The 19,180-nt window shown below is 52.0% G+C and overlaps 1 protein-coding gene across 3 annotated transcripts in view; it reads left to right on the plus strand.

The window, feature by feature from the left end:
* Window positions 1-19,180, plus strand: part of IQCE (IQ motif containing E) — a 38,733-nt gene that overhangs the window by 6,934 nt on the left and 12,619 nt on the right. For all 3 annotated transcript variants that reach the window (XM_068565362.1, XM_068565363.1, XM_068565364.1), the window contains exons 2-13: window positions 2-49; window positions 1,127-1,172; window positions 4,011-4,139; window positions 5,678-5,748; window positions 8,156-8,269; window positions 8,396-8,446; window positions 11,503-11,573; window positions 12,621-12,693; window positions 12,892-12,941; window positions 14,866-15,029; window positions 16,317-16,372; window positions 17,592-17,791. In XM_068565362.1, coding sequence (XP_068421463.1) covers window positions 2-49; window positions 1,127-1,172; window positions 4,011-4,139; window positions 5,678-5,748; window positions 8,156-8,269; window positions 8,396-8,446; window positions 11,503-11,573; window positions 12,621-12,693; window positions 12,892-12,941; window positions 14,866-15,029; window positions 16,317-16,372; window positions 17,592-17,791 — 1,073 coding nt within the window. The remainder of the gene's footprint in view (window position 1; window positions 50-1,126; window positions 1,173-4,010; window positions 4,140-5,677; window positions 5,749-8,155; window positions 8,270-8,395; window positions 8,447-11,502; window positions 11,574-12,620; window positions 12,694-12,891; window positions 12,942-14,865; window positions 15,030-16,316; window positions 16,373-17,591; window positions 17,792-19,180) is intronic.

Raw genomic sequence — 19,180 nt, forward strand, 5'->3', positions numbered from 1 at the left:
GGGGGATGACAGCCTGTCTGCAGTAACCTTCGACTCTGACTCAGAGACGGTGAGTGCAGGGGAGGGGAGGCCTGGCTGCCCGGGTTTCCCTTTCCACGGTACTTACACACTTACACGCGGCCTCCCCACAAGTGCTGTGTGTAGCGCCCCATCACAGATTCCAAATGCTGCTCCGAGTTTGAAAAGCTCCAAGCCCTCATTTGGATTTGAATAACTTAGATTACAATTTTAAAACTTGTACCCAGAAGTTAGTCGTGAGCTGAGTACTTTTGAGGCTGATGACAAGTTCCTATCCTGCATCTGGGTTTGGCCTGCACTCCCCCCGCCCCCAGCCCCCCAATCCTGACACGTAACGGGGGGGGAGGGGCGCGGGAGCAGAGCTCCGTGATGCAGTCGGAGGCTGAGGTGTGAGAAAGGAGACCTTGGCAGGTGCTCGCCTCCCAGCAGATAAATTCTAGCCTAACCACAGCTCTGGCCTAACCACAGCACGTAGCCCTGGGGGAAGGCGGCCCCAGCACGTCCCACCGCAGCTCTGGGGACGCCAGGGGCAGCAACCTGGGCCTGTTGTCTGAGACGCAGGACCTCCGCAGAGCTCAGAGTGTTCCCTCCACGCCACTGAGGGCACGGGCCCAAGATGCTCCCGGGAGGAGGAGGGATCCGGACCAATCTCCTGGGGGAAAGTCAGCCTGCACGGAGCACTTCAGTGGGATTCTCTGTCCGGTGTGAAGCAGATCGGGGAAGAAGGCATGGAAGGGGCCCCCGGGTTCCAGGCGGGCCACTCCTGCTGCACCTTCCCCTCTGCCTCACTCTCAGGTTTCATCTTTCTGAGTCCCCCCTGCGGACAGTCACGCCCCCGTGCTCCAGGGTGGCGTGGGGACAGCTGGTGGCACCTTCAGGGCGGATTTGAGTCGGCACACCTCCGTCTCCGCTGGACGCAGGCTGGGCTGCTGCTTCTGTGTCTGGGGGCGCCTCCCTGTGCCCGGTTCCCTCCTTTGGTTGCACTCTGCTTTGGCCAGTTAATCTACCGCCCCCGCCCATTCTGAACACACCGGTGCTTCCTGGTTGGGACCGTTTGGGCTGCTCGAGAAGGCTCAACCTACTTTCCATCGTTTGTTCTTTCTTTCAGAAAGCAAAAAGGAAAAGTTTCCACAAACCTCCCCCTACATCACCGAGTAAGTATGACCAGGCCCCCGTCCCTCAAGTTTCCACAGTTTAACTCAGAAAATGGTGGTTGGAAGCCTTCCTTCCCCAGTGTCCTGCGGGGAAGATCAGGAGCGCTTTCTTCTCTGAACCCTTAGGGTCACTGAGGCACGACCCTCCTGCCACTTGGCTCCGTTTCGTGTTGGGACCTCAGGCGCTCACTCCCGGGGTCACCGCCCCCCGCAGGCGTCCCAGTGGGAGGAGGTCCAGCGAGGGCTGAGGTCCGGAGCTCTCACTGTCCCATTGAGCCCCCCTCCTCCCTCCCACACTCACCGTGCTTCTCGGCCTTTCATGTTCTCTTTCTCAAGTCGCCATACGCTTCCCAGCGCTGCCAAAGTGAAGAAAACGCAGGATTTATTCCTCGAGACACAAAGCTGTTCATCTGGGTGCTATGCTGAATTTTATGTTTCCCGAGGCCTTTGTGACAAACCAAATCCTAGATTGGCTTCCTTTTGCTGCCCACAAGCCTGTGGCCTTGCCTGACTTATTATCTATGCGTGTATGTACAATATGTGTATGCTTACATTTCTTATATACATAAGTATTTGAAACATACTGTCTTATATATGACACACTCAGAGAATACAAGTGAACTTTCATATTAGCCCAGGAACAACATAATCAGAAAGATAAATTCCTGCAAAGAGAAGAAAGCATGTTTTATATTACAAACAAATACAAGCATTAGAAAGAAACCATCTAGGGCTTCCCTGGTGGCACAGTGGTTGAGAATCTGCCTGCCAATGCAGGGGACACAGGTTCGAGCCCTGGTCTGGGAAGATCCCACATGCCGCGGAGCAACTAGGCCCGTGAGCCACAACTACTGAGCCTGTGCATCTGGAGCTTGTGCTCCGCAACAAGAGAGGCCGCGATAGTGAGAGGCCCGCACACCACAATGAAGAGTGGCCCCCGCTTGCCACAACTAGAGAAAGCCCTTGCACAGAAACGAAGACCCGACACAGCCAAAAATAAATAAATTTTAAAAATAAATAAATAAATAAAAATAAAGGAATTCCTTTAAAAAAAAAAGTATAAAGACATATTATACTCTAGTACGTCTTACTTGAAAGTAGAAAAATATTTTAAAAAAATAAAAGAAAGAAACCATCTAGCAATTTGGATTTTGGAGATCCTGGCTCTCCTTCCGTGGAGAAAATTGAGAATTGACATAAAGTGAAAGTATGGGTGTTTGTGTTTTAAACCTTCTCTTTTCAGACCATTTTGTTTCAGTCCTTCTTGTCTAGAAAGTACCTAAGGTAAATGTGAGACATCTCTCATTATTCTTGCTGGAAGTCAAGCATTTCAAGTGTTGAAAATGCTAGTAATCAAATTACTTTTATCTCGATTTCTGTAAATGTCAGAATTGTGTTTCACGTAATTTAGGATGGCCAGAACCCCCAAAGCATTAAAACCCCCCAAAGAGGTGTGCCGTCACTCAGTGGCTCTGCCCCTGCCCGCCCCCCGCCGTGCTCTCCCCCGGCCACACCTGACGCCTGTCCCCACACCAGTGCTTATCCCAGGCACCTTGCTCATCCAGCATGGATACGGCGACAGGACGCTCTGTGTCCCCTCCCTGGGGCACCCCCAGCCTGCCCTCCTAACACTCCCTTAATAGGTGTGCGCCTGTCTGATTTCCGGGCTGTGACAGCAGGAGTCATGCCTGCCCTGTTCACTTCATAAGTGGTTCTCTTCACTGCCCAGTCCGGGGCCACGTGGGTTTGCAGCTCCCAGCGCGCTCAGATTTTCGGGCCTCACAGCACTCCGAGGAGGGCGGCCAGTTTCCGGTCCTTCCACGCCAACAGGTTTCCACCGCCTGCTGCCTTTTTTCTTCTTCCTTCACAGCTCTATCCATAGGCGTACATGTTTGGGAATTCTTACTATTTATCGATAAATCCCATACATTTAGGAGGGAAATGTCGTTTGTGGGTTTTTTCCAGTCACTAATTTACCTTTGTAAATGAGCACTTAAATGCACATTTAAAGTTTGGAAGGCCTTCCAAATATCCTGGAAGTGGAGCACGGTGGTCCTGGATGAGTGGAAATGCCTCAGGGTCCAATGTGTCTTTACTCCTTCACCCTAAACGATAATGGGAAATTTTCCATAAATTCTGAAGCCATGGAAAAATCTTAGAAATTTAAAAAATTAAATGTATTAGATTTAGAATCCCAGGACCTTCTACAGGTATAAATTTCTTCGGTATTTAAGAAATATAAGCATGTTTTATGAATAGCTTGGTTTTGCATAAGTTTGCATAATCTCCATATTTCACATAATTAGAGGTAAGATTCCAGATTAAAATATAATTTTAAAACCTTTCCATTGTTTTGATGACAAAATCAAAAATGCCCTGGAAAAATATAATTTTTTTCTCATTTCTTCTAGCCGTTTTACATATCAAGTTCTAAATGTTATTACTTGCACGCTGTGTATTGACAACAACATGAAAAAATATTTACAGTGTTAAGTATAAAGGATACAAAGTTGTGTGTTCACTATGACTGCAACTATATAAAAATACATGTGCATCTGAAAAGATTGAATGGGAAATTAAGTACCGTAATATTGGTAGAATTTTAGATTCATATTTTAAAATAAATGTCCCGTGATTCCTCTATAATAAAAAGTAAAAAACAAATGTAAGTATACCTACAAATCATAACTATAGTTTTAATTTTTGTCAGAATGTGTTCATCTGGGGTTGTCATGCCCTTGTGAATATTTTGCTTTATCATTTTTGTCTCTCTGAAGCACCTGTGTTGAGCGGGCGTCGATAACTTTGCACCTCTAAAACCACACATTGGCTTTTTAGAGTCGCCTTATCAGTCTAAGCCGAGAAAAGTGGCCTCCTGGAGATCTCTGAGGACAGCGGGGACCGTGCCTCTCGGGAGCCGAATGTCCTTCACGCCCCAGAAGCTGTGGCTGGGAAGCTCAAAGCAAGGTATGTGGTTGCCCGGGAGAAACCCTTCCTGCTCAAGAGGAGTGTCTTAGAAATCTCGGGTGGTGACTCGGCACAGAGCGTTTAATACGACTCGTTTGAGCCGCGCTGTTTTTGATCTTCTCAACGACATCGCGCCTCCCGGCTTTCACGCAGCATGTGGTGTGGTTCCTGACGTTTGCAGCCTGCGTCCTGGCTTGTCTGGGCGCCGCGGGCAGTCGTGTGTTGGAGCTGCTCCTGCTGGCTTGAGGAGCTGTGTGAGCTGTCCCACGTCACGCCGGCAGCTTGAGATTGGGTGTGCCGGGGATACGCACACCACGGGAGTGGGCAAACGCCACACATCAGGGCTTTGTTTATTTTGCGGGCCGGTGGCTGGACGTTTCTCACACACCACTGGTCTCCCTAAGCTTTCTTCAACCCTGAAGACTGATTATTAGAGGCAGCGCCTTCCGTTGTCTCTGCTTGTACCTGTCATATTAAATCCATGCACGTCGAAACCAGGAAGTCTGACCCCAGCCCTGAAATCAGACTTCACCTTGGAGCATGCATGGACCGACCCCCACCCCCCCAGCAGCACCCCTGACTATTTGACCGAAGCTGAAAGAATGAAGAGGTCAAACCTCAGGCGTTCTGCCAGCCACGGTGAGCACGTTGATGGTGACACGGCCACGACTGAGGGAAAGCAGAGCGGGAGGGCGTGGGGATTGGTGGGTGTGCTCTGACAAAGTGAGACCTGGGGCTCCCTCAGTCGGAGTGTCCTGAGGACAGTGACCCCTGAAAGTCCATCCTGCCCTCCTAGAAAGCGGCTTTCCCGATGTGGACAGAGACATCGTCCCGGGCTTCAGTGGTGCCTATCTCCCTAAACTTAGAGTTGTATTTAAATTTGTTGTATAAACAATCTCAGAAATGAAAACTGCAAGGATAATAAAAACCCCAGATCTCACCGAAAAGAATCGGTTGGTTTTCATGTTTCTGTCTTCCTGTCTGGTCTTACCTACGTGCTTCCTCCCTCAGCTTTAGTGCTTTTCTTGTCGGCCCTGGCCCCGTGGGAAGCACAGAGGAACCTTGTCCTGGTGCCAGGGATGGTCACCTTGCCGCACTGCTAGCTGGCAGCGCTGTTTCAGGCTGGTGTGTTTCAGGGTCCTGACCCGTTAGGGATCACACGGAAGCGGAGACCAGTGTACACTGTACCTACCGTTAGACATCGGACTGGGTGCTGTCATCTGCGTGATGACATGACCACGTTTGTTTTTGTTTGTCTTTTTATCTGCTTGCTGTTTAAAATCTAAAGACATCACTTCTCCTTTTGACTCCCTCCGTTAATCCTTTTACTATAATTAAGCCCCGTGTTCACATCTTTTAGTTTTCTCTTGCTTCTTCTTTCTATATCAATACCGGTTTTGGTTTCCTTACTTCTGGGGAAAGAAGTAAAACAAAAAAAAGGATAATTTCATTAACCTCCAGGTTTCCCTTAAGGTATGGCCAAGAATTCCTTCTGCTTTGCAGAGAGTCTTTTCAGAGGGTTGTGTGTCTCCCTGCAGGTTATGTTCCTGGGACCCCTGTCTACAGAGAGAAGGAGGACATGTATGACGAGATCATTGAGCTGAAGAAGGTAGCGTTTCCCTCTGTTCTCTGTTGACTTTAAGCGGGAAAGCCCTTGGTAACGTGGATGGAAAGTCACACCTGTGCTGGGATGTGTCATGTGGGAAGAATAGGAGCTGTAGAGTGACAGCTGAGTTTACACCCTGGCCCGGTGCCTGAGCAGCGGGGTGACACTGGCTCACGGAGGGCCTCGAGCCCGCTGTGAGAGGAGCCTGGACATCAGTTAGAGCCCGCCGTGCTCTGCTTCTCCAGCCCCCATGGCGGACAGCACTCGGGGAGGGCTAGATTAACTCCGGTCCCTCTGCGCCCTGAGACTTGGCCTTATGATAGATCTTTTGGTGTTATTATTATCAATAACTTCCCGTTTGCGTAATTCTTTGGTGTTAAGGGCATTTCACAGGCCTGATCTCAGTTGATGCCCACAAGGGCCCCGAGAGAGAGGTCATAGCCTTGAGATTCAGAGAGGTGAGTAGTCTGCCCAAGGTTAACCAGTAGTAGAACCAGGATTTCCATTAAGGTCATCTGCCACCCGTCCCCTAAGGCACAAACTGCACTGCAGTAAATGACGTCATCCTCGTCTGCTTCACCGTCACCGCGACACCACACCGGTCTTTAACGGCCACACATATTCTTGGGGTTCCTTCCCTTCTGTCACGTGAGTCTGTTCACAGACCTGCCGACCCGACCCCACCCCCGCCCCCGCCAGCTGAGCCGCGTCTGGAGGGCTGTGATCAGTCTGGGCAGCAGAGGTTAAGCAGGGCGTTGGCGGCCAGCGTGCCCAGAGCACGTGAGGAGTGTAGAAGCCATCTCGCCTGAGGGGCACCGGGCCAGGGCCCGTGGACGGGACCCAGCCTCACCCGCGGGAGCTGCACAGCAGTGCAGGGCCCGCCCGATGAGTCAGGACGTCCGTGTCCTGAGATGCGTTAAGCGAATCGGGCACCGCAGGGAGGGTTGCTATCTTGGTGAGGGGACCGAACCGCGTGAGCTCTGAGAGCCCTGAACAGTCGCCGCAGCGACATTCTCGGGAGGAAGCTGCCTGGGGCCAGAACTGGGTCTCCGGGTAAAATCATGCTGACTTCACTCAAACTAAATAAGCCGAGGCTTCTCTTCAGAGAGGAGGGAGTCTTATCTTCAAGACTCTGTCGCTCTGGGAGCTGGAGCGTCAGGGTAGTTTTTCTCGGGCGGGTAATGCCTCAGTTTCCTGTTGAAAAATGGGGATAATCATAATACAATTTCACAGGGTTTTGTGAGGATGCGATAAAATAATCCGTGAAGGGGCTTTAGTACAGGGTTTTTAGCTGTGCTAAGCAGGGGGAATAGGGAAAAGTGAGTGCACTTTTCTGGAATCCATATTTCTGGAAGCAGAATTCCCGGTATTGGATTTCTTATCTGTCCCAGCGACCGTACATTAATGACTAATTCACTAAACACTTGCGAGGGCCGGTACCTCTCCTGCCGGCTGTGGCCATGTGGCCAACTCCCCAGGTTTCCCTCAGTGGGACGCACACTTTGAATTGTCTTTCCATTGCTGGGGGCTGGCTGTGTTCAGACATTTCAGACTCTCTTCCGAGAACTACGAGTCCCTTGAAAGGAGAAGGACTTCTCCAAGATAACTGGCTAATTTGGGTGCAGGCTGGTGCTGGAAGCCGGTTAACCATGGCACTAGCTGACCCGTGTGGGCATTTCCAGATGAGGCTTACGAGCGCTGGCTTAACCTTACGCTTTTCAGGCTGTGGGGTTTCCCGGACTAGGGAAAAGCTTTTTCAAGTGAGGCCGTTGAAAACAAACTTTAAAAATGCCCTACCATCACCATTTCATAAAAGAACTATACATGTCCGAAATAATAGGAAGGGCATAATTTCAAAACACAGGATAGTGGTAAAAATTGAATAAACTTAGTTTTATGAAAAACTGACAGTCTTTCCTCTAAGTTCACCACAGACTGGTGAAAAGTTCATCCCCAGGTAGGCGTTTGGGAACCACTGCTCTGACCAACTGAGCCTTAGTTGAGGATAAGAATTTTAAATGGACATCAGACTATGATGGTATGTGGTGTGAAGAACATGGGCTTTGTCACACGGACGTGGAGGAGAGCATGTCACGTGGGCACCTTCCAGAAGTGCTGCTGGCAGTATCGATTGGTGGAGCAGCGTTTGTCTGTGGCAGGGGTGCTGCTGGCATTGTGTGGGGCAGAGTTCCTGGTTGCCTGGGTAGCCCTGCACCTAACGGGGCATTTACCCCCGCGGCCCAGCCTTCACTGTGACGTCCAGACCTCCCTCCCCCACTGCACACGCAGCGCCCTGGTTGGGAAGTAGACAGCTTTTAGAACACCTCTCCAACTCAGTGTTTCACCGGGATGTGTGTGTGTGCACGGTGTGTGTGTGTGTGTGTGTGTGTGTGGTCCTTCTTTCCTTCAGTCACTACACATGCAAAAAAGCAATGTGGATCTGATGAGAACAAAGCTTCGGCGCTTAGAAGAGGAGAACAGCAGAAAGGACCGGCAGATAGAGCAGCTTTTGGATCCGTCCGGAGTAAGTTCCTGGCCCTGCACAGCGGTGCCCCGAGGCAGGCGTGGGGCGTCACCGGCTCCTCTCAGCAGGCCAACGGGGTGGGGCTAGACCACATCTTGTCTTCATTCCTCAATCTACTTACCACAGGGCCCGGATTTTGTTCGGACGCTGGCAGAGAAAAGGCCTGATACTGGCTGGGTGAGTATAATCTCCAGCAAAACACATAACCTGTCCACTGAAATCTTACCTTCAAAACAGCCTCTAGAGAGATGCCTTTTCTCTAAAGCACTCATACCAGAGGAGGCGCCGATTAGGGGAAGGGCTCAGGACTTCCTGAAACCCTTCTCCACGGAGCCGTAGGGATTACAAGAAGATGCTGGGGGGCTCTTGGTGGGAGTGGGAGGGAGGCTGAACAGGCTTAGCACAAAGGCCGAAAATACACTGTAGAAAAAGGTAGTCACAGTGGGGGACTTACCCCGTCACACCTAAAAAACACACATCAGGCTTAACAAGTGATACTGATTTAAGACAGAGAAACAAAGCAGGAATAGAATTAGGACCTTAAAACACATACAAACCCCACTTGTATGTTATGTAATGATACATAACAGATTGAATGAAACAAAATTATGGAAAATGGAGCCATTATGATTAATGCTATGGCAATAAACTATAGCAGTTGGAGAAAAATGTATCACAATAAACCTCATATGAGTCAAGGAAGTACATTTTTTTAAAAAATCTGACATGCTAAAAGAAAACTGGAAAGGATCCAATTTTGAGATTATTGAACACAAAAATCACATTAATGATGCAATTAATAAAGGGTTTGATAACATAAATTTAAAATTTATAATAAAAACCCATAAGACTACAATGGAAAATGGATCAGTATATAACGGGTGAGGGGGGAAGACATGATTGATCAATAAAACAGTTTTTATCCAGAATATGCAAAGAACCTATACTAATGTATAAAGAATAAAGGCAGTCTGTTCTGAATAAATGATTACAGCCTAGTTCTGTGCCTACAACAGCACAAAGTAAATACTTAAGTGCTTGAGAACGAATCAATGTGTTTTTCACAAGAAATAGTTTTTAAATAATAGCCACTCTTAAACACTGTATAGTTGTACAGCTTGCATGTACAGAATCTCGTTTGATTTTTTTGTGATAGGGACTTCAATCCCCATTTTTAAAATCAGGAAACTGAGGTTAAGAGATTTGCCCACGTTGGGTTCATAGTGAGTGACCGTCGGCCCTGAAGGCCAGGATGGTGTGACCATGCGGGAGCCATGGTCTGTAACACTGCGCCCACCACTTGTCTAACAATGCTCTTTTTAGGACTATGTCTTGAGAAAAAAATCCAGTACTAAAGGCTGTTTGCACAAGATATTTACAGCTGCTCAATTTGGGGGGAAATTGAGGAGGAACCACTCAAAATTAGAATACCGCTGTAACAAAACATCTTCAGAAAGATTTTTTTTTTTTTTTTTGGCCTCGCTGCGTGGATTGCAGGATCTTAGTTCCCCAACCAGGGATCAAACCTGTGCCCCCTGCAGTGGAAGTGCAGAGTCCCAACCACTTGACCGCCAGGGAATTCCCAGGAAAGAAATTTTTTAAAAATATATAACAGCACAGCTATGTTCAGAAATGTCTACATGGTAGATATTTCTCACCCAAATTAGGGTGAGGATGTTGAATTCTGTTGAATTCTGTAAGTAATGGATGCTTTTATAGAGAAAGGGCTCTTTGTATTTTTGTTGTTCTGTTGCTGTGTGGGGATTTTTTTGTGTTTGGTTTTTTGGGCCACGTCGCACAGCTTCCAGGATCTTAGTTCCCCGACCAAGGATTGTACCCGGGCCACAGCAGTGAAAGTGTCGAGTCCTAACCACTGGACCACCAGGGAGCTCCCTGGGGTCTTTTTGTTTTTTCGGGGTTTTTTTGTTTTAAATATTGTATTTATTTATTTATTTTGGCCTTGTCGCGCGGCATGCGGGATCCTGGTTCTCTGACCAGGGATCAATCCTGCACCCCCTGCGGTGGAAACGTGAAGTCTCAACCACCGGACCACCAGGGAAGTCCCCCCTTTTTTTTTTTTAAATTAAAGTTGATTAAAAGTAAAAATTCTAGATCATAGGGTACGTGCAGTTTTCACTCTACTACCCTTTGCCAAATCACCCTTCAGAGTGGCTGTGTCCTGTGACTGAACATTTCTGCTTGACATCACCTGCCCTCAAGAAACACTTGCCCGTGTGCACAAGGAGGACCGGCCGGGGGTTTCTGTAATAGCAAAAGTGGCTTACAAGTTAAGCATCTATCAGTAGAGGAACGGGTAACTAGAATAACATAGATCTGTAGGAACTAGCGGGGACAGATCACCAAGACGGCCTATTGAGTTTTGAAAAGAACAAGCTGCAGAATGACGTGTGGGGGGCACCATTTGTGTAAACAACAGCGAAATGCCAGACTTTTGGGGCTGTGCACGCGTGTGTGCGCGTGTAATACGGCCTAGAGAATACGCAGGAAGTTGATAACAGTATTTAGTTGTCAGGGGTCAACTCAAAGGGTATAGTGTCATCTATAATTTTTTTTCAAGAAAATGTATTCATGTATTACTAGTATAATTAAAAATTACCTTAAAATCCCGTTAAAAAGTTGTTTGACTCTTCAAAGGGAAAGAAAGGGATGTTCTTTCGGGAATAAAGGGTGTTGTCTCCCAGAGTGCCACATGAACAGAGGGCAGGAGGCATCGAGACGGAAGGGCGTCTCACGGCCTCTGTCCGGCTTCCTGGCCTCCTCCAGCCCCGCTCCCCCCCAGGGGCGTGCTGGGGACCGGGGTGTCCTGGGCGGGCTAGGCTTGCTGAGTTTTGCATCTAGGGACTGAGGTGGCTTCCTCGAAGCTAACCGTGCAGCGTCCTGTCCTTCCTCCAGAGGGTGGGTGTGGAATGGGATGGAGGGGAGGGTGGCACCTTTCGAGCGGGAGCACCCCCCGTGCCCCCACTCACCGGCCCCTCTGCTCTGAGCGGGCAGGACAGCCTGGCCCTGTCTCTCCAGCTGAGTCTAGAAGAGACGCCAGCACTGATGGGGAGGAGAGTTAAGTGCGAAGGCGCTCTGGCAGGAGGCTGTGGAGGTGCTGCCGGGTCAGCGGGCAGGGGGCACCCAACCCCCCTTGGGGGAGCCCCTGGGGGGAGCGGGAGGGGGAGGCCAGGGCCGCAGAGACGCCAGCTTGACGCGTCGTGTTCCCTTGGCAGGTGGTCAGTGGGCTAAAGCAGAGGATCCTCAAGCTCGAGCAGCGGTGCAAGGAGAAGGACCACACTATCGAGTACGGAGCCACTGGGGGGCCGGCCGGGGTCGGGTGGGGGGGGCACAGGCTCGGGAGGGGCCCGCTGGGCGCGCACCTGGCCTGCCTCCGGCTCCGCGTCCACACCCGCTGTGCCCTCAGCTCCAGCTTCCGTTCCCACCCTGCCGCCACGTCTGTGTCCAGCACCGCCCCTTCCACCCGCCCCTGAGGAACAGTGCTCCCCTCTCCTCTTTTCTGGCTCCTGTTCCGCTGAAGAAGTGCTTTCTCTCCTTGGTCTTCTGTGGTCACTTGTCGGCTCCAATATGAATTGTATAGACCTTGATGCAGGCCCTTAATGCTTGGACATCTCCCCTCCCTGCTTCTCTCGCTGTCACGCACTATCCTGGTGCTGTTTTTAGAGCAGCAATGCAGACTCCTTTCCTGCTGTTTTATCACAGAGGAGAGCCTTTCCTAGCTGTGTTTGAGTTTACTTAAGGAAATCTGACTTTTCACTTTCTGTTGTATCCTCTTTATACAATAGAACCCCCCCCCCTTTGTTTCTTGATGGAATCGTCAACTTTAAAATTTTTGTCATTTGCTAATTTCTTCTGTGTCTCAGAATCCTGAGCTCTGTAATTTTACTTTCATTTCTCTGTTAGAGCCTTTTCCCTAAAGTCTGTTGAGTGTTGAGAACAAGGAGAATTATACAGACAATGCGACTCGAAAAAAATGATTCTCTTTCCTTTAAAGAACCATTCCCCCCACCTTCCCCAAAGATGACTCGTCCCGTCTAACCCTGAGGTCTGTCTTCACAATTACTGCGGTTTTTAAAGACAGGCCCTTGTTAGCAAAGAATATCCGCCGGGGGTCGGTTACCTCACCCTGGAAAGGGGCAGGTCCAACAGGGAAGGGCCCTGTAGGTGTGAGAATTCTCTCGTCGGCCCCAGCTGAGGGCCGGCTCAGGCTTCGCTTCCCAGCCCAGTTCTCTTCCAAAGCCCATCCTTCTGCCATGTTCCGGGAAACAGGCTTCCTCTGGCTCTGCCCGGGAATGCTGGCCCTGCCATGTCAACTCTGAACTTCGGTTTTTAGCAAACTGCAGACTGATATGAAGACCACTAACTTGGAGGAGATGAGGATCGCCATGGAGACGTATTACGAGGAGGTGCGTGCCCTCCTTCCCCGGGCGGGGGGCGGGGTCGGAGGGTGGGGGGCCAGCTGCACCGAGGGGCCCTCTTCTAGTTCATCTTAACTTGAACGCAAATCAGCAACTTAGTGCTCACTTCCTGCCACCGGGCAGAAATCAGGAATCACTGCAGTTTTTTCATTTTGTATTAAATGCATTTTAATTTGGTGTTTACAGATTCTTCGGCTCCAGACTCTCCTGGCAAGTTCTGAAACGACAGGAAAGAAGTATGATCCTCTCCTTGGGAGCCATGTTTCATATGTTGTTTTCATGTTAAACTGCTGTCAGAGCAGGGTAGGCCTTATGTGGAACCTGCAGACACTGCCCTGACTTTGGAGCCTTGCTGGCACCTGCGCCCATGTTACTCATGGCTAGAGCTGGCGTGTTTCCCTTTGGGATGTTACAGACGTGCCCTCACAGTTGCCATGTGCTGCCCACTAACAGCACAGTCTGTGCTCTGGGCTTTCATTGTTCGTACTACTTCACAGCTTCCAGCTTAGAATTAGAAAACACTATTTTTCAAAGCAGATCTTCCTTTTCGGAAGACATTTAGTACCAAGTACAAGTTCATCTTGCCAAATAAGTTTATTAGGAGAGACATCAAAGTTTCCTTATCTCGTGGATTTTCCCTTGTCCCTTTCCCAGGTGATATCAGGCTTTCAACAAATTAGGAAAGGAAGGATCCCTTATCTTAGATTTGGTTGTGTCACCAGCCTCTGCAGTGAATTACTGACATTTATTGAGCGTTTACAATGTGCCAGGCATGGTCTTCGCTTTTTTCCTTTCCCCCAGTAGTTTAAAATGAGGGCTGGTCGGGACTTCCCTGGTGGCGCACTGGTTAAGAATCTGCCTGCCAGTGCAGGGGACACGGGTTCGAGCCCTGGTCCGGGAAGATCCCACATGCCTCGGAGCAACTAAGCCTGTGCACCGCAACTACTGAGCCTGTGCTCTAGAGCCCGCGAGCCACAACTACTGAAGCCCGCGCGCCTAGAGCCCGTGCTCTGCAAAAAGAGAAACCATCGCAATGAGAAGCCCGTGTACCGCAACGAAGAGTAGCCCTCTCTTGCCACAACTAGAGAAAGCCCGCGCGCAGCAACGAAGACCCAACGCAGCCAAAAATAAATAAAATAAAATGGGGGTGGCAAACTTTCTGTAAAAGGCCAGAGGAATTACAGTCGATTCCCATTATTCACAGCGTTATGTTCTGTAAAGTGTCCACGAACACTGAATTGGGAAATGGTGAACCAGTGCTTCCAGGGGAAGCACGAAGTTCTGTTCCTGAGACCCTCTGGTCACAGCTTTCCCATCACCTGACCAATATACAACCCGCCTTCACGTGTGTTTCTGTTTAAAGGCACCTTATTTAGTGTCTGTTGTTGGTTCGTTAACACTGAACTCTTGACCAACCGTGCCGTGACTCAGGCCTGAACGAAGCTCTGACACGTGTGGTTCCTCCCTGAGCTGTGTCACAGCCTCGTAGCAAGTAAGAACTATGCTGCAGGGGACCACTGAGAGTGGCGAGATCAACAGAAAGCACAAAACCGTGAAAAGACCTCGAAATCCACCCTGTGGATAGGACGAGATCTGAGACCAGATGTGGATGGCGCGTGTCCCCCCAGCCAGGAGTGAGCCCGCCTGCAACTCAGACGCTCGTCCACTCTGCCCGTGAGGGACCGCCGAGTGACCGCAGAGGCACTGCAGAGTGACCGCAGAGGCACTGCAGGCATTATTTGGGGGTTACAGATACGTTTTAGTGAGTAGGCGAACTTGCAAATACGGATTCTGTGAATAATGGGGATTGACTGTATTTTAGACTTACTTTGCAGAATAAAAGGCAAGATCAAAACTATTATCTAAGTACTTATGGAACAACAGAGAAAATAAATTTCCACAAGTTTTTTAGTGATCCTGTTTAACGTCCATTACTAATGACTGAACACAGTATTTTGTTACACAGGCTCGCTGATGAGAGGAACGGATAGCAGTCTGCTTGTCTGGGCTTCAGAGTTAGTGTTCCCTGTTTAATCGCAAACGTTCATCTGCAGAAACCACGCTGGGCGCCCGGGCTGCCGAGCGCCCACCCCTCACTTAGGACGCGTATTAAACCAGTTCAGGCACCAAACCGTAGCCGCTTGGTCTCGTTCCTCCTAGGCCTCCAGCGGAGAAGAAAATCGGCCTTAAAAGGCAGAAAAAAATGAGCAGCGCCCTCCTGAGCTTGTCCCGGAGCGTCCAGGAGCTCACGGAGGAGAACCAGAGCCTGAAGGAAGACCTGGACCGCGTGCTGAGCAGCTCCCCCACTGCCTCCAAGATAAAGGGTACCTGCTCCCCAGAGCCGCCAAGGGGGGAGGCGGGGGTGGGGACGCCAGGCGGGGCCCCAAGATGCGGGCGGCCGCGGCCGCAGGGGAGTCGCGGCCCTCCTTCCCCCGCGCGCCCCGGGGCAGCGCGGCTCCAAGGTGTGTTGCAAAGCAGTGGGAGCCTGCTGAGTGCCAGGGGCCGTTCTAGACACTGAGCTAGAGCAGTGAAGGCGCGCTGGCTGAGACGAGAGGCCAGCAGGTCAGATGCCGGCCAAGTGGTAAGAGCGCTGGTCAGCGGGCCACGGCGGGGAGGAGGAGGGGGGCCGGGGGGGCACCAGCAGGCGCAGAGCCCCCGAGTGTCCCGGCGCGTCTGAGGCCGGGGGCCCAGCCTGTGTACGCGCTGGCCATGGACACAGAGGTGAGAGCGGGGGAGAACAGGGCCCTGCAGGCCACTCAGGGGACAGAGGGCTGGAGCAGGGGTGGGAGGGTCTGCCTCGTCTCTCGAGGACCCCCTGCTCCTGTGCTGAGTGGACGTCGTGTAGGAAAGGGCCTCGCAGGGGCCGCTGGTGGCCTGACCCAGGCGGCACAGCAGTGGCGAGAGGTGGCCAGGCTCCAGTGCCCGTGGGGAGTGGGTGCAGCCCGTGAGGGACACGGGGGTCCGGGTCCGCGGCCTTTCTCTGGGCTACTGAAAGGACAGGCGGGGGTGGGGGACATGGAGCGAGCGTGCCGGGCGGGTGGGTAGGTGGCCGGTGGAGGTCGGTGCGTCGGTGCGTCGGGGGTCGGGCGGGGGCCTCGGCAGGAGGACCGGTCCTGGAGGCCGTCGGGGACCAGATGACCCGGCGAGAGTCCGGTCACCCAGCGAGCGAGTGGGGGGAGGGTGGACCAGCTGAGCCGCTTGAGGGGCTGCCAGGAGCGTGTGGGTGCCGGGGAACACGCTGGTGGCCCGGGGGCTGGGGCCGAGGCCGGGGCCTGGCATGTGGCGGAGTGAACTTGCTGGTGGGCTGGAGAAGGGCCGTCTTGGCAGGCTGGTGAGGCCAGAGCCCGACAGGGTGGAATCGGGAGAGAAGGCCGCACTGAGCCCTCTCCCGACCCTTTGTGTCGGTGAAGCCGCGGTGAAAGGGAACAGACGTCGCCGTGGAGCCGCCCTCGGCACCGCAGGTCTGCCGGGCGTGGGGCCGCCGGCCGTGGGGGCCAGCCTGTGGAGGGGACGCCACGTCGGGCCGTGCTCCAGACGGGAGGTCCGGGCTGAAGGGGCCCGTCGGGACGGCTGTACGAAGGGCGCCCCGTCACACCCCGCTGTTCCTCCAGGCTCTGTGGAGTGGAGCAAGCCCCGGCTGCTTCGGCGGATCGCAGAGCTGGAGAAAGTGAGTGTGGTCGCGCCGCGGCACCTTCCCTGCTCAGGACCTGCCTGTGCGAGAGCAGCGGGTCTTAGAACACGGGACAGACGTAGCGCCGCTCCCGGGACTTACGCAGGGAGTCGGGTCGTGCTGAACGTGTAAACGGTGGCCATCTGTCCGCAGACGGCATGCGGACACGCTGGCAAGAGGAGACTCTTACGGGTCCGGACGAGACCCAAGGGCGTGTCATGCCTGTCCCTCGTGTCACAGATAGCAAAGCGTGGTCACACGACACACCGAAACGTTTCAGGCTCTCGTGGGCGCCCGTCGCTGGGTGCGTAGGATACCAGAGCCTTTCAGACGCCCAGCCTGCCGTGCACACGGGGGCTTTTTACTGCCAGTCACTTCCCAGACTGTGTTTCTCACCACTCGTACAGTATCTGAATTCACAGAAAACTGTGCATCCGCACTTTGCCAACCAGGAAAGTTAGGAAGTTAACGTTTCCTCATATCCCCCATGTGAATTTGCAAATGCAGTCAATCTGATTCTGTTGAAATGGGTCAGAAGTGTCCCTACCTTTTGAGTACTGGTACAGTATCAAGTTAGAGCTGTCAATTGTTTGGCTGAGCAGAGTAAACCTAGAGGGGAACAATAAAAAAAACAATAATTTCACGTATTTACAAAGCAGAAAACTTAAGAAGTGTCTATAAATTGTGGGTAGTTCAAGAATAAAGCTTGTTAGGAAAGAAGGGCAGCCGGAGGTGGTCCAGAAGCCAGTGGGGCAGCGCTCTTCTACTCGGAGAGATGCTGATATCAGTGGGAATCTGAAGGTGCTCAGTATCTCCAGCTGGCAGAGCTGGATTGTCTTTGACGTGTGAAAGCATAGAGGCTGAAGATTCCAGACGTCCTAGGGAAATAACAGGGTAAACGAGCACAAAGAAAAGCAGTTTACGAGTTCACGTTCCGTGCCCTCTGCTGTTTATTACGGCACCTGCCCCATCCTGGCTGGGTCTGCGTGCTCCCTGCTCCAGAGGAAGAGAGTTCTGGGGTGCGGGGGTGCCCTGCCATCGCCCCCAGGACTCTGGTGGAGCAGAATTGTCCCCGATCAGCGTCCCAGGTTTCTCAGATCCCACGCAGAGCTCTTCCCATTCCCTTGCTTGGGATGAGTTTCCCCTTGGCCATTGTCTCTTTCCTAGGAAAGTAGAGTAAGAAATAATGTCTAACAGATGCCTGTGTTGCCTCCAGAAAATAAGTTTGATGGAAAGCCCCAAATCCCATGCTTCAGAGGTGGTCGGGTCTACCCCGCCGGCTCACTCGGCGTCCAGCCCCACGGTGCACCGGCAGCCGCGCCCCGACCGCCAGGAGGAGAGCGAGCGACTGCGGGGGTTTGTGAAGAGGCTGAAGGGCGAGCGGAGTGCCCTGCACACCCAGCTGCAGGAGCGAGAGTACGTTGTCCCGCACAGCTGGCGCCGGGCCCCCTCCGGGAGAGGTCCTGCTCCCGTGACTTGCGTAGTTGCTGGACTTGAGCTGTTCTGGGGTTGTGGGGAAGGCTACGTTTATACGATTCTAAAACTTGTGATGTTTTAGTTGTGAAATGAAGGCAGCTTTAGTGGGCAAAAGGAGACACTGATTGGCCGTAGTACGTCATGAAAAGCACGGGGCGGGGGGTGCCATTTAAATCTCTTTACACAGAATTCCAGAGGGCTTTCCAAATTCTTTTTTAGAGAAGAATTGACTCTGATTGATTCGTGTAAAATAATAGGCCATCCATGAGATCTCTTGCAGAAGGGTTTAAAGATTCGGTACTATGTTTACAGCACCTAATCTGTGCATCAAATAAGACACAGGTGCTGTGGCGTGTGGAGTATTCAGTGTGACCATAAGAGTGTGGAAGGCGAAGCCTCAAGGTTCTGCTCACTTACCCTTTGTTCTCTAGTGTCTCGCTCCGTAGCCCCCTTAAAACGCTCCTGTCTCCTCCACCCGTTGTTTACGTGTGGCTTCTCCAGTTGCAGTTCTGTCGCGAGCAGGCTAAGCCCATGCGTCTTCTGAGATGGTGTTTCTGAGACCTTGCTACTCAGAGTGTGGCCTGGGAAGCCTACGGCCTCAGCGTCAGCTGGGGGCTGGTTAGAGATGCAGACCCTCGGGCCCTGCCCGCCTGGGGCTGGTTACCTTGGCCTGGCCCAGATCTCCTGGACCTGACTGCATCTAATGAGACCCGTCCTGGTGATTCATGTGCACGTCTAGGTCTGAGAAGGACCTGTCTCTGCTGCCTTCTGTTCACAGCAGAAGGCAGATCCCTTCCCGCTCCACCTGTTTTTTCACCTCCAGTCGAAGCCTAATACTGCATCCATGCGCTAGGTTCTTTATAAAAATTAGACCATTTTGCACGGTAAATAGCATCTCTGATTACCTCTTAAGCCGTCGCATGGCACGATAATAACTTCCACTCAGTGAGCCCTTACCATGTGACACTCCTGGTGATGTATCTCGTTCACGTGAGGTCACCACCACGGTGGGCCGTGGAACGTCTTAAAGCCACGTTCTCAGCGAGGCGTCACCTGCGGGGCACAGGCAAGCTTGGGTGGAGGTGCCTGGGTAGCCTCTCGTCCTCGAGGCCTCAGCTCAGGCTGCGTCACCGTCTGGCCCACGGCGGGTCCTGGGAGCTCTCATCTCAGGAGCAGATTAGGCGCCCAACTGTGTGACCGCTGGGTTAATGCCCCTCCCCGCGGGACGGTGACGCCCGTGAGAGCAGGGCCTGCGCCTCATCCGGGAGCTGCTGGCGCGCACGGAAGGTACTCAGTAAATAACTGAGCGCTCCCGGGTCTGCTGCCAGC

This window comes from Eschrichtius robustus, chromosome 16 (assembly GCF_028021215.1).
Source record: "Eschrichtius robustus isolate mEscRob2 chromosome 16, mEscRob2.pri, whole genome shotgun sequence".
In the NCBI taxonomy this organism is placed as follows: Eukaryota; Metazoa; Chordata; class Mammalia; order Artiodactyla; family Eschrichtiidae; genus Eschrichtius; species Eschrichtius robustus.